Here is a 15,216-nt window from a genome sequence, read left to right as displayed (position 1 = left end):
TTTATTTGTCAGAACGGTCATTTAAAATTCTCCAATAAGTTTAATCGATAAAAGCAATGGCAATAGCAATATTTTAACTTATTTGGACAGCAGAATATAAAAAGAAAATGTTATAGCACCCTTTCCGGAATCTTTTTGTGTGTTAACCACAACATTTCAAACGCCACAAAATTATTTCTGTTATTTTTAACTCACTTCAAAATTTTTATCAATTTTTTTTTTGTTTAGACAATCTGCATGATGATGAAGCACTGTTCATCCAGAATTTGTACTAATGTATTGACTTCCAGTATTATGAATAGTATGAGGCAACTGCCTCAATGTGCCACTCGAATATTATGTATTACACGCTCTGCTTCGTCGAGCTGTAACGATGACAAGCTTTTGAATGCTTTTCGCACTTGCTTGTTCAGACGCTTGAAACAGCAGGAGGTACAGCCTGGAAACAAAGTCTCTATTATCGGTTCTGGTGCCGTGGGCATGGCGTGTGCAGTAGCACTGCTTTCGAAGGGGATTACCAACGACATAGCTCTATACGATATCAATCAGGATTTGTGTACGGCCGAGAGTGCGGACTTGGTACACGGCTCCTTATTTCTAAATAACTGTAGTGTTGCAAAGTGCTGCGATATTGGATCGACACGGGACTCGAGAGTTGTAGTAGTGACGAGCGGCGTACGCCCGAAAGCCAACGAGAAACCTTCAGAAGTGGCTCAAAAAACGGCGGATATTATCAAGTGTGTAATGCCCAGCCTAGTTAAAGAAAGCCCCAAGGCTGTATTTATTATTGTTTCAAATCCATCCGATGTCATGGCTTGGGTGGCCCATAAAATATCCAAGTTACCCTACGAGCGATGCATTAGCACTGGCTGTCATTTGGACACTGCTCGCTTTCGACTGTTTATTGCGCAGCTTTTGGGCGTAGCAACTAGTTCGGTAAATGCATTCGTCCTCGGGGAGAATGGGAAAAGTTCGGTGCCCATGTGGTCCTCAGTCACTGTGGGGGGTGTGCGGCTGGAGCAACTGGTGCCCAAAATTGGCACGAGCGAAGATCCGATGCAGTGGTGCAAAGTACATAAGGACGTTGTCGAGGCGGCGGCCAAGGTGATTGCCCTAAAGGGCTATACGAACTGGGCCATCGGACATGCTGTTGCCGATGTTGTATCTGCCATATTCGAGAACAGCAACCGGATCTTGTCGTTGTCAACAAATGCCAAGGGAATGTGTGGAATCAAGGACGATATATTCTTATCGCTACCGTGCATTGTTAACAAATGTGGCCTCTTTGGGATTATTCGTCCACATCTATCGAAATGGGAGTCAAATGCGATGAAGAAGTCGGCCGAAGAGGTATTCAAGGCACAATGTGACATTAAGCTTTAGGTACTACAAAAAAAAGATGGGGTTTTGAAATTGTATTCAGTAGTTGCCCCTGCTTTCAGTAAATAAATTTATCGTCAGGCCTAGTTATAAATGATATTTTTTATTTGGCACAAAATTGATTTGCTTTCTGGGCGTTGCCAAAATGTGGCGCATTTGCAGCTATACACAGCTTGAACCAATTATAAACGGCTGCAAGCGGTGCCAGCTGCCAGTAGAGGTTAACTCGAACATTAGAGGCAAGAGCTCCTCATGCACAGGGCCCTCACAATCGCTTGTTCCAAAGAAGAGCCTTATTAAGAAGGAAACCAAACAGCGGCAGCATAAAGTGCAATACAAATGCATTCCACAATCGATCGACAATCAATCCGATTGCCATTTACGCAATGGAAACTCCAGTAGGAAGCCACCAGTAAAAGGAGAGTCCAATATGTACGCGCAGTCCATTGAGAAAAGTAGTGAATCCAACTTGAGCAAGAATGCTAAAGGGAACGTCAATAAAAGAAATTTGAAAACTAAAATTGAACCCAATAGATGTCTGCCGCATAACTGTCAATCGGCATGTGCAGAACAGTACTATGATTGCGAGGACATATCTTCACACAAAATCGGCTCATTTTCAGGGCTGGTGTCCAACGAGCTAACGAGTCGAACAAAAAACAACTGTCAGCCTTTACATAGAGCGCTCTCAGGTCAATCAGAGCAACGTAAAGGTTATTTTTCATCCAAGGTAATACGAAATACCACAAAAAGCGGCAATGGGTTGCCTCAACGCGGCTCCAGCTTGCACTCTACTCATTTGAGAGACGAACAAGTTCCGCACTGCAGTCATTCTGAGGCAACATCTTGTCCCCAGCGTACGTATATGCTCTCGGGGACATTACGTTGCACAAAATGTCATGCCAGAGTGCCAAGAGATTATACAACAAAATCAAATGCTGTGCCAGCTCAATATCAATTGGAGTTGAACAATATTTCGGTTCGGTCCCCCCAACCCAATAATGAACTTCAGAATCGAACGCCCTCCTCCGATTTCTGTCCTCCTAAACGAAGAAAACACTTAAGTGGTCCCATACCCAAATCATCTGTCATGTACCAATCATTACCTTTACTAGAGGACGCTCTACGGAAATTACGAAGTGATCCAAGTTTTACGTTAAGCTCAAAACCTATAGGACTGCTAAGAGATCGCGCACAAGAATATAATAAGGAATTATTTGATGCTGTGCGTGAATACGACATAGCCCAACTCGATAGGTGCTCAACGCCAGATCGTTGTCCTACGCATCCCAAAAGTTGGAACAAAGATCATATAATGCAATGCTTTCGCGAAGATCAATCCTCTTTTAATTTAAAGAGACAGGAGATGACAAATGAGCGGACTGAATCAAACGCTGATTCGCTATATTTCAGAGTGAAACAGAAATCAAGCCAGCTGTGGCCCATGCAACCTCTTAGAAAAAAGTTGAATATAGCCGATCAATATTGGAAATCGGAAAACGAAATAGAAGACAACACGTCACCGAAAATGTCTGACCGAAGGTCGATGCAATTGAAACTGATAAATAAATGCGCCAATGATAATAGTGATGACAATTCCAACTGCAATTCCGGCTCTGCGATAACTTATATGGATCTGAAGAAGAATAGTAATGCCGTATTGACAAAAACTCAATTAGCGGATCTCCGCTGCCACAAATCCAACAGCATTAAGAGAATGCAAGATTGTGCGAGGATGGAATCGCATGCATTGAGTGATAATAATTCTCAGACTTCACAACAAAAGCTGAGTAAAGAATTTGACGATTTGAGATTTGATGAGCAACATAGTATTAGGCTCTATGTCGACTACATCAAATCTGAAATGAGTCAGATTGATAATATTATCAATAAATGTAGACTACTAAAAAGAAAATATGGCATAAAGCTGGAGGATAATTGTGCGGAATACCTACAGCAGATGTTCATGAGGAATAACAATGTATTACAGGAGGTGGGATCGATGCTACATAAGAGATGCTTGGATGTTATCGGAAGTCGAAAAAATCAGTTCATAGTCACCAAGCAAAATAATACTGAAAATGTGCTGCCAAGCAAAATCATGAAGCCCGTAACGAAAAACAAGTGTGAGGACGACCTGGAAAGAGTAGACGAGACAGCAAAATCAAAGCATAAAAGGCTAGAGAAACAGCTACAGGCAACCGAAGAGAGTCAAATAAATCTAGAAAAGTCGCTAGATGAGAGGGAAGTCAGTCAGTGTAGAAAAACTCAGAAAGAGAAGAGACTTATTAAAACAGAGAAGGGATGTGATGTGGCCGACTTACAGAATGCACTAGACAGAAATATTGAAATGAAAACGGAAGTGACTGAAACAAACCAGGCAGAAACACAAAACGGAGTAGCTGAACTTAATAAGCAGCTTAAGGAGGATACGAAGAAAGAGGAGAAACTCGAGGCCACGAACACAGATAAAACGGTTGGTGATCGGCTAAATAAAGATATATTAGCTCCCTATTATATGCTCAACGCTGCTCTAATATCAACTATTTTCCAAGGAAATAAGCTGGACCAGCGTTACGCCTTGAGACGTCTGGAGAGTGAACGCCCATGGTTAGGCTCGCAAAATCAAAGAGGGTTTACTAAATCAGTTGGAATACTTGATGCTCTTGGTATACCGCATGCCACATGTTTGGAAAAAATAAACTATTTGTTCGAATTTCGAAATCGGTTCAATCCCAGCTGCCAACAACTACAGCTTTCGACAGACCCAGATGGAGGCAAGCCAGAGCCCGATGAGGATAGAGAACACTCAGAGAAATCACTGATAAATCAATGGGTAAACGCATTTGGAGAGTTACCACTGCAGACAAGACCAGGATCGAAAATATTACTGCCCTTGCCCCATTCTGAGGGGAGCTACTTTATAAGCGACCGCGCTACATGTCTGCAATTAAAGTGGCTCGATCTTAGAATGGAAGAAGAGCTCGAATATGACGATTCTGATACTGATTCTGAAACTTAAACTGGAGTGAAGTAACTAAGTAAAGTAAACAGTTTAAATGTGTGTGTATATATCAATAGATAATCATATGTGCAAGCTATTAAAATTGATTATTCTTGAATGTGTCAAGATTTATGACTGAATTTATTTGTGATATTTCTGTTGTGTATAAAAATTGGTTATAGAAACAAGAAGTAAATTGCCTTAAGGCATTCCCATTTCATTTACAATATGAATCCCTTTGCCTTTAACAAGTATTATGCTAAATAATTAAGGACCTTTTCAAACCTCTTGTTAGTTAAACGAAAGTCGTTCCACAAATAACTGCTCAATGCTGTAGAGACACGTATATGCTTATAATTTGAATGCTAAGTCAATAGGCAATAGAAAATAATGACTCCAGCCTTGCTTGATTCATTGATGAATTAATGAAATTTGTAACGTGGAATATATATGCATGTAGCCGAAGCAAATACAAAGACAAACAGGCATCAACATTGCATTGCGCAAATACGCATACATAGCTCTATTGCTATCTTTGCTTTGGGTTATGAATTTCGGGGCATGATAATGAAAGTTATCGGGCATAAAGTAAACAAGCTTGAGGTGCTGCCTTCATGTTTAGACAGGCCATCAGACAGAGGGACAGACAGACAGAGAGAGACAGAAATAGAGATTGGCAATGCGTATTTGGTTTTCATTTCGTATTGATTTCACAGTTGACGGGCGGCTGCGAGTGGGGGTGGGTGGGGCTGTGTGGCATATTGGCAAAGCAAATTTGCAGACGCCTTGACTGGCCATCATCAACAGCCATCCGTTTAAATTATTAACGTATGAGTAATTTGTATGACATATAAACAAAAGTCTGTGTTAGTTGCATGCTTCACTGATTGTGACTGCCACCAGGTTCTGTGGTCTCTGTGCGACCTCGGGCTATGTCATAGCTACTGACTCTGACTCATGTGTTGTCCTCGCTGCCTGTGTCCTTTTTTGGGTTTTCTATTTCGAATTGCGACGACGACAGCGAGTATTCTCTGTCAGGCTGTCAGTTCCCACGTGGCAGCCTTGGGTTGTGCGTCTGGAGGATTCGTTTTGTGTGCGGCAAATGAGTTGTGTGTAATTAAGTCCTGGCGCAGGATAACTCGAGTGTGAGCGCGACAGCTCCTCTGATAGTTAGTAAAGGAATCCGAGCTCTTTCGAGCTGGCAAAACATTGACAAATATTGATTAGCTGTATTGATTGGGAAGACGCTAGGTTTTTAGTTGACTTGGAAAATCGGGAATAATCTAAATAAATCTTAAGTTAAATAAATATAAACATTTCTTAACAATAATTTTATTGTTATAAATATAAGTAATGTAATACAAAATTCACTAACTTTTTCTTAATTTCCGTTCTCATTTTAGGTAAGTCTCAATGCTTTAAAACACTCGTAAGTTCAGGCTCAAGCAGCAGGCTGAATAGATTTGTGCCTTGAAACTCTAGAAGCCAACAGAGGTAAACTTTTGCCCAAAACTAGTGGCTTTAATTTGAAAACTTTTCAGCAGAAAAAAAAGAGCAAATAGCCGAAAATAAAAATCAAAGTCTATAGAATAGCAAAACATATCCGGCAACAGCGACGCACCAACACAATTCGAACACCGAATTCCACGCAATGAGCAAAGCGTCGAGCGTCGGGCGCAAAATCAAAGCATACTTTTGAGAATGCTTCAACGCAACCGCTAAACAACTGGCCACGGCCGAAGGACAGACAACTGGACAGCTGGACGGACTGACGGACAAATTGTGAGCCGTTCAAACCGGGCCCGGCCGCATAGTTTAAACAAACTTTTTGCTTAAAAGCTAAAACACACACACAAAGGAAAGAAATAAAATAGAACCCGAAAAAAGGGGAAAAAACTGGAAACGCCACTATTACATTAAAACAGAAAAATAATTGCAAAAATTTCTACCAACTTTTTCAACTTTCGCTGGATTTTTTGTTGTTTTGTTTTTGCTTTTCGTTTTTTTGTTTTTTGTTTTTTTTTTTCGTCTCTTTTGTTTTGTAGAGTTTTGCGTTTGTTGTACGCATCCATTCTTTGAATAGCTGGCAAATTTCACTTGGCAAACTTTAAAACGGGCTGACGACGCTCATTACAACTAATAATGTTAATAATCATTAAAGTGCCGCATTAAACGTGATTACGGCTTGTTCCTACGGCCCAAAGGAGGACGCTGGTGAGGGGGAGGGGCTCTTGCTGGCAACTGCCACAATTGCTTTGCCAATAGGCAAAAGATTTCTGCGGCTCCGGCTGCCGCCGTGTGGCACACACAAATTGCAAAAATTAAAATACTTTTCAAAACTAATTAAAATTGTGTTGAATACTTTTTGGGAAGCTGCTCCGACTGGGCCCGAGGCGACGCTCTGTCTGCTTTGCCCAGCTGCTTTGGCTTTGGCAGTCTTTGGTGGGCCATTGATGTTCGACTTGAACTTCGATTATTGCGGCATATTTAAGAGACGGAACACTATTGCCATCCCATTCACTCGCTTTAGCTCTGCGCTCGCCTTTGAGTGGAGAAACTTTTGCAATTTTTCTCTTGTGTGTTGCTTTGGTCTTTAGGGTTTACCATCTCATTTCTCTTTGGCCAAGATCTGCAATATTTAAATTGAGTTTTCTTAAGTTCACTCTGAATTTAAACACACTAAAGTTGCTTGGTATTTATGTGTATTTCGTATGGCTTAGCAAGCGCTTCCTTCCCGAATCTGCCGTCCAATTTGCAATGTCAGCTCTTAGGCCCTTACAATGTCTGCCAGCGACTTCCTCACTGCATTAGTCGCCCATGCCCCAATCGATCCCTTTGCCAGCTGTCACACTCACTGTATGCATTAAACTTTATAGCTCCACACACACACACACACTCGTGCACAAACATAATACAAATGAGCAATAGCCCATCGGCTGCTGGTGGCTGCTGCTGCTGCTGCTGCAGCAAACATCAAACGTGTTAAGCAACTTCAAAGCTCAGCCAAGTGCATGAAATGCGTCGCTGCTCGCTTCTCGCTTCTCGCTGCTTGTCGTTGAGGGGGACAGCATTGAACACGCCACGACTTTTGCAGCCAAAGCAAATTAAAAGGAAATAATGGCGCAGTGGCATGCAACGCAATGAGCAGTGGATGCCAGCAGCCGAGCCAGCAGCAGTCGCAGCAGACTTGTGCTTCTGCCTCGTCAGCTCGTCATTCCACTCGGCGACTAAATGGTGCACACGAAGTGCTCACGTGCACCTGTCGAGCAGGCCAAATGGGATATGGGATATGGGATATGAGCCGCACGAGAATGGATGCCAGCAATGCGAATGTGAATGTGAATGCGCCGTGGATGCATTCGAATTAAGGCACAAGTGAGTGCAGCTTTGTGCTGCCGTTCAGCCTGATGCTGGCAATTAATTAGGATTATGTGTGTCGTCTGGGCAGCGAGCAGCCAAAAGCATGCAACACATGTGCGTCACGCCCACGCTCTGCCCACTGCTCGTCATCTCTCTAATGGGCACGACGCCAGCTTGACTTCCGCAGCGTGACAGACACTGCGCCTAAATAGTTTGATTAGGTAAATTTATGGCAGCACGCTTTCAAGCGCTCTTAAGTCTATATAGTATATATGTGTAAATGTGTATATGTGTGTGTGTGTGTGTGTATATATGTGCATGTGGCAGCCAGTCGTAACAGCCAGCTCAATCAATCATCACAGTCGATGCCTGCATATTTTTAATGATGAAGGCGACGGCCTGAGCAGACGCTGCTCATTAAAAAATATTTGCAGCACTTGCAACTTGCATAGCAGCCAACTAGAGCTGAGCATGCTTCGTGCTTAGTGCTTGTCGTGTCACGAACAAGATGTCATCACTCTTGGTTAAAGATGGCAAAATGACAGCGGAATTAAGTATATCTGTTGTCTCTGTCTTGTTTAATGGATAAATAAGATCATAAGCTGAATTTTTATGTATATTTTAAATTTTATTTTCAAATTAGATCAAAGCAGCAGACTTTATACGTATATGTCTTACATTTTGCATATTTTTATTACCGATATATATGTTATTATTATTTAATTATTAATATAGTTCTATTTAAAAACCCGCATAGGAAACCATCGCTCGCATCTAGGCAAAGCCCTCTGACAAATGGGATCATAAGCAGACTTTTTATGTATATTTATTATACATTTATTTATTTAATTTAATTATTATTATTATAAAAATAACAAAATATTCAGACACACTGACAAATGAGATTATAAGCAGAGCTTCTTACTATATATATTATTTAAGAAATTAATATATTGTTATTATTATTTTTAATCATTAATATATTTATATCTAAAGAGAATTCTGATATTTAAGCAGAGCTTATCGCTATATATATAGTATATTTTATAATTAATTATTGATATGCTTATTCATTCCTTAATTATTAATATATTTATTTACATTTCTAAACCATCGCTGACATCTATTCAGACCCACTGTCATCTCCATTACATAACTTTAATCAGCTGTAGCTGGCATACCTTCTCTGGCCTTTGGATTTTTTGTAGTCTTGGACCTTGGACCTTTCGCTTATGGGCGTCCATTTCTTGCTAGCACTAACGACTTTTTAAGTATTTACACACAATTTGGCGCTTCGCGTTCGCGTTGGGCAAACTTTTATCGCAGACAGCCGCAAAGTATGCAACGGCATTTTTCCATTTGCCTCAAGTTGTGGCATCTCCGCGCTGACACAATTGCTCAGCGGCAGAGGCAAAAAGGCGCTCAGCTAATTTTTCTTGGCGCGTTTTTCTTTATTTGTGGCAAAAGTTTACGCTTCATTATCTAACAGCTCTAACAGTTCTAACAGCTCTAACAGCTCTGCCAGCTCTTCCACCTCTGCCGTCTTGTTTGTCATTTGCAGCTTGAAGTTTTGATAACTAAAAACAGCAGCACTTTAGCATGCAACTAGCCCAAGGCGCTCATTCCGACAGTCCGACTCAGTTTTGCTCTTTCTATATGGTACATGTATATATCTTGCTGCTTCTGTGAGTGAGTGGCATTGTGGCACCTGCTGATAAGCCGCCGCCTTTAACGCCGCTCGAGCAAACATTTGCCAGCTCCAGTTCGCCAGCCGCCTCAAGGTGTGTCGCATGCAACTTGACTGCTGTATGTACACTAGTTCCACTTGTTCTTCTTCGTGGCTTTCATGTTTTTCTAATTTTCAGCTTTTATGCTAGTTTTTTTTTTTTTTTTTTAGTGTAACCTGCTTCCACCTGTCTCAGTGGCTATGTGTTAACTTTTGTGACAAGCTGGCTGCAGGCAGCGGTGAAATTTGTGTTTGCTACGGTCAGTTGCAAAAGCCTTTACGAAACTCCTAAATTGCGTGTTTGTGGCTACGAAAAACACGGCAATAATAGTTGTTTACTTGAAAGCGATATCTATGAGAGACTTTGTGCTGCCGTCAAAACATTGATGCTTCACAAAAGTGAAAAGGGAAAAGTTTTGTTATTAGATAGACCACTTGATATATTTTTTAAATACTGTATATATTTAATACTGAATTTATATTATTTATAATTATGTTTACATATAATAATATTATTAACAATTAAATATATTTTTTTATTTATATATTTCTTTATATATTTTAATTAATAATATTATTACATATGTTTCTTTTTATTAAGTTTTCTTTTAATTTTAATTCTTATTATTTTAATTATTCTTCAAAATTTTAAAATCTGTACAAAAAAAGATTTATATAAAATAAATTATTTAAATTTATATGAATATTCTTATACAGAGTGTAAAGCATTCTTGGCTTTTATATGATATCATTCGTAAGAATGTTTAAGTATTCTGACCCTTGCATACATTCTCCCCTTTTATAAAAACAGTGAAATTATATAAATATTTATAATAACAATAATTGCAGTTAAGAAAAAACAGAATCATCGTGCTGCAGAGATGCCTACTCACCTGAGTGCTATTTCTGTACTTGTTTTCTGCCTGACTGCAGCTCAATTGATCCTGAATTTATTACGTAAATTGGCTTCAGTATAATGGCAAATAAAATTCCATTAACATTGTTATTATTTCATCGATCAATAAGCTCATTCATTGCATTGTTATTTTGAGAGTCATTAAGTTATTTTCCCATTGCGTACATATTTGAGGCATTTCAGTTCCTGTTGTTCCTTGATTTTCAATGCTTGGCTAAAACAATGTCGCTTGAGTGCGGTGGTGCAGCTGTTGTCTAGTCTCGGCTATATTTTGCACCCACAGCTGGCATCAGAGTGAGCAGAAAATGGCAAGCAGAACTTTGCAGCCGACTGCACGTGCTGTCTATGCAAACATCAGCTGGAAAGCAGGCAGCAGGAGGCGTCAGGCAGCCAGCCGGAGTTGCCCGTATTCCATTTCAGTGTAAACTACCTCTTGGCCTGGCTGCTGGCTTTGGCTCCACGGTCAAATCGACAACGCGACGTCGGCAGACGCGACATCAAAGTGAAAGTCACGCGTTTACGTCTATTTACCACTTTGTCTGGTGTTTTTCTTTATTTTCTTGCTTTTTTTCATTTTCTTATTTTGTATTTCCACTTGCATTTGGAAAAGCGCAGACTAGTTGGTGTTTTTTTTCAGTCTCCGTTTAGTCTGCCCCGTCATTCGCGTCTGGACGCCAGCTCGCGAGGATGTGGGAAGTGGAGTATGGGCTGTTGTCTGCCTCATTATGTTTTGCTTTCGCACCCTGCCGCGCTGCCAATATTTTTATGTAAACAACCAACAGAACAGGCAAAATGGCAAACTGACAAACTCTCAAATGCCGCACAAAAACGAGCAAATCATTTGCAGAAAAGGGAGAAAAAAACGTGGATGAAGAATATAATCCAGCAGACGGCGCCCTAACGAAGCGATGTCTTCGCTACTTTCATTCGCTTTGTGCAATTATGGGCATCCATATATCCGTCTCTCAGTCTGCTTTCAGTAATTTGAGAGCATCTTTGTGAAAATGTCGCGTCATTGTTGGCTGCTCCATCGATTGGTGCGAACGATAAAAATTTAATTGCAGCTTACCCAAAGCCTCGAGAGAACTGACCTTGGGTCACTGGCGTCTGCCTCGTTCGGCTTATGGCTTATTCCGTTTAAGTTTACGCGCGAAAAAATGCCAATTCCACCTTTCCCTGGACACGGCTCACATACCTTATGGCATAGTTTAAGTAATGCTCAAGCTGAAAGGGTTACTCTTGTGGGGGCTTTTATATTCCTTTTCTTTTCCGTTGCGTTCCATTCTTTTCTTTTCATTTTATTTGTGACCTGCATAAAATCTGCGTTAAATTTCTTTACCGGCAGTCGTAAAGTAGGCAACGTGTATTTAATTTGTAGCTACTTGGGAATTTCTTATACCCTGTAGAAAAGAAGTGTGTATAGAGTATGATGGGCTAACTTAAAGAAACAGAACAACAAATTACAAAAATCTTGGATTATTTCAGCTCAAGCAAATATTAGTTAATTGCGCTTCAAATTATGTTTAAAAATTATAAAAAATATAAAATATAATATGAAGTGAGACCTAGGGTATTCCTTGGTAGTTGCGAATCCAAGTCCTTTGGCTGGTTTATTTAGAGTTCGCCGACGCCTTTGGCAAATATTGAAAGGAGGCAGCTGGCTGGAAGTACGCTACATATTGTTTGCACAAACGCACTCGATCGCTAGTCAGGACACGACTCGACAAGAAGAGAATATCCTAGTGCCACGCCCACAAGACATGGCGGACTACGCTTTGCGCTGCTTTCTGCTGTTTGTTTATTTACGCACATGCGAGGCAAAAACTTATTTCATATTCATAGAAAAATCGCAGACACATGTGCTAGGCGAAGGTCCACGCCAGCTGTTCTATATATATACAGACACACACACATACACACACGTAAAATACACATGCACACAACTCGTTTGGCATTGGGTGGAGTAAATCAGCAGCTAAGTAAGTAAAATGCTTCATAAATTGCTTCAAGTGGCGCAGCTGGCTGACAGCAGCTTTGAAAGCATTATGCGCTAGCAAATGTTGGCCCAGGACCCCAAAGACAGCCAAGGATATGGCACAAGCCCTGCTTGTGCCGGTGTGTGTGTGTGTGTGTGTGTGTGTGTGTGTGTGTGTGTGTATGTGTGCTAGGGCATCCGTTTTAAAGCATATCAGCATGCATAAATCTAAATCAAAGCCATCAAATGAAGAAATTCTAACGAAAATCAAAGTCACTCTCATCACGATGATGATGATGGTGGTCATGATCATCGGCAGCACGATAATCATAATGCATAATGATTATTGCGCGTATTTTCTTGTTGAACCCATTTGCTTTGTGACTTCAGTAGGCTGCTGTTGGCAAAATTCAGGCAAGCGTAAAATTTACGCATCTCACAATTCACAATTCCCCAAAAATATTTGCACACTGAAAATGCCTCTGATGCTCCGGAAATTTTCAGCAATATTTTGCTTATTTCATGCAGCGTTGCCCTTCACTCTTTCTCTCTGTGTCTATCGCCCGCTCATTGTCGTTCTCCATCTCAGTCCGTCTCGCTCGCACACAAGTCAAACAATTGTGACAGATTTGCTTAGTGTGCAACCAGAAAGGATTTGTCTCCGACATTTTATTTATTTATGGAATTGCTCAAACTGGCCAGTTAATAAGCGGAACGTGTTGATAATTTTGTATTCGAACTGTTTGTGTTGTCATTGTTTTGGGGCTTCGTTATGGCTTTGGTTTTCCGTGTCTCTAATTTAGCTGGTCCTTAAACTTAATTGCTTGTAAGACTTAATGGAAAATTAATAAGTTGAAAAATGTGCGCCGGAAGCTGCAGCAATTTGTGAAGCAATTTTCTATAAGCTCCCCCTCCCCCCCGCCAGAATAAAAAACTGTGTGTGAAAAGGGTTCGTCGAGGCAGTGCAGAGTCCGCCCTTTCAATGTGACAAATGTCTCAGGAAATGTGAAATTTATTTGCCATACTTTGTCGATAAGCACAAAATGCTGTGCACTGACTTGGAAATAATTAATGAGAATCAAAATATGAAAGTCTACTGCCTGAACAATACGCACTTAATCAGGTTGAGAATATAAATATAATCTAAGCGAGAGAAATAGGAAGTTGAGTTTTGTGTATATATTGTGGTTTTTGAGGTCTGTCTAAAATAATATGAATATTGATTGAATATAATTCAAAGCAATATAATTTTGATTAACTGGAAGAAGAAAGTGAAGCTTGATTTATTAGTAATATTAAGCTTGAATATGACGAATTATAAATAGAAATTTAATTTTAATTGAAGTGAAACTAATCTATATCAAAATTGTTTTCCATTGGGATAGTATTAATAATTGGGTGGTATTAATAGTTACAAAATGAATTGGATTGTAAGCTGGGGCAAGTTAGAGAGAGAATGAATGAATAATCAAACTTGAATAATTGTAACAATTATAATAATAGTGAGTACAGTTTATTGTGATAATGCCTGAGCCTAAGTTTTCATACCTAAAGCCAGGCATAAATTCATTCCTATCTATTGCTGAGTTTGTGAAGCTGAGTATTGGGGTTGATAATGCCAGATCCCATTAACAGGAGTTGCTTGTTATTAACAGTATTATGTTACTACCCTAACTCCTACTCTGGTCATTTGTTACTTGCCTCTCTTGGTATTCACAGCAATCATCCTAAAAATAAAGACGAGGAATTTAGAAGCCGGTCTCTTTATCGTCGACGCCTTCACTGCAACAGAGCTATTGATTATTCTTGTTTTTTCGATGAGGTTGTAGGGGTCAGCGTTCATCTGCCTATTTATAGAGTCTGTACTAGTGTCCCTTATTTATTTTTATCCCTCTACCTGTGTAGGAGGCATGTTTACGATCTCTGTATAATTGTATGGTTGAATATTAAAATTTATTTGCAGTTTCTTTCTTTTATGAAAATGCTTCGTCGATAGCCGCCGAAACAGGTGAAATCCCTATTTTGTCTCATTATTATTGCAGTACAATCCGGCTATAGCGACTCTGCTTATAATGTCCGATGAAAGTTCTGGTTTCCAGAAAAACTTAAATGAAGAAACTTATACGGCTATAGCGTCTTTTAGATATACATTAGCATCTTTAGTACCAGATTCTACCATGATTAATTATAAATACAAGTGAAAAGTTATCAAAGTAAATCAAATCTAGCCGAGAATAATCAGAAGTCAAATGTCTACTGTTATCTATCATATCCTATATCATTTAATAACACATGCACAACGAAAATGTTAATGAAATAAGGTAAATTAACATCAGTTAACAAGGGCCAACCAGTTGGATTTCAAGTGCAGCTGTAATGTGATAAAATGTAGTTACTGTTCAACACTTTGAGCCCTGATTACTTATATTACTTAATTGCGTCTAATGACATGCAACGAAATTGCATAAAATTCAATTTCCGCCCACACAAAATGCAAACAGAGCGCAGTACGACTCCGAGACGAAGTGCTCCAGAGATTGAGCTCTTTGGCTGCATACAAAAGCCGAAATAACATAATTATGCTGACGAGCAATGCGGAAGTGCCTTAGGTAGGGGCAGAGGTGGGTGGCTGCTAGCTACTCTCACTTAATAGCAATTTAATTGTGCTCATAATTAAGTTCGTGCTTGTGTGTGTGTGTGTGTGTGTGTGTGTGTGTGTGTGTGTGTGGTCAATTGCGCCAGCTGCTGTCGGCAGTTGGATGGAAACCGAGTTCCTTGTACCAGGTACTGCTGCTGGTATAAATTTTAAATTAATATTAAATCATTAACACTGCATCGAGTACGCTTTCAGCGCC

General features: G+C 40.0%; 3 protein-coding genes across 3 annotated transcripts in view; all 3 read left to right on the top strand.

The window, feature by feature from the left end:
- Positions 1-15,216, top strand: part of tei (irregular chiasm C-roughest protein teiresias) — a 197,188-nt gene that overhangs the window by 83,172 nt on the left and 98,800 nt on the right. The gene's annotated exons all lie outside the window — the stretch shown is intronic.
- On the top strand, positions 20-1,474 carry LOC149091145 (L-lactate dehydrogenase B chain-like). Its single transcript, XM_089262073.1, has one exon. The coding sequence runs from the start codon at positions 238-240 to the stop codon at positions 1,381-1,383; it is 1,146 nt and encodes a 381-aa protein (XP_089118199.1). The 5' UTR covers positions 20-237; the 3' UTR covers positions 1,384-1,474.
- On the top strand, positions 1,526-4,524 carry LOC149091144 (uncharacterized). The gene has a single exon (XM_089262066.1). The coding sequence runs from the start codon at positions 1,526-1,528 to the stop codon at positions 4,400-4,402; it is 2,877 nt and encodes a 958-aa protein (XP_089118192.1). The 3' UTR covers positions 4,403-4,524.

This window comes from Drosophila navojoa, chromosome 5, assembly GCF_054131105.1.
Source record: "Drosophila navojoa isolate 15081-1374.11 chromosome 5, UAZ_NAV_1.0, whole genome shotgun sequence".
Classification (NCBI taxonomy): domain Eukaryota; kingdom Metazoa; phylum Arthropoda; class Insecta; order Diptera; family Drosophilidae; genus Drosophila; species Drosophila navojoa.
The sequence above is the reverse complement of the archived record's forward strand: the minus strand, read 5'-3'. Positions and strand labels throughout refer to the sequence as shown.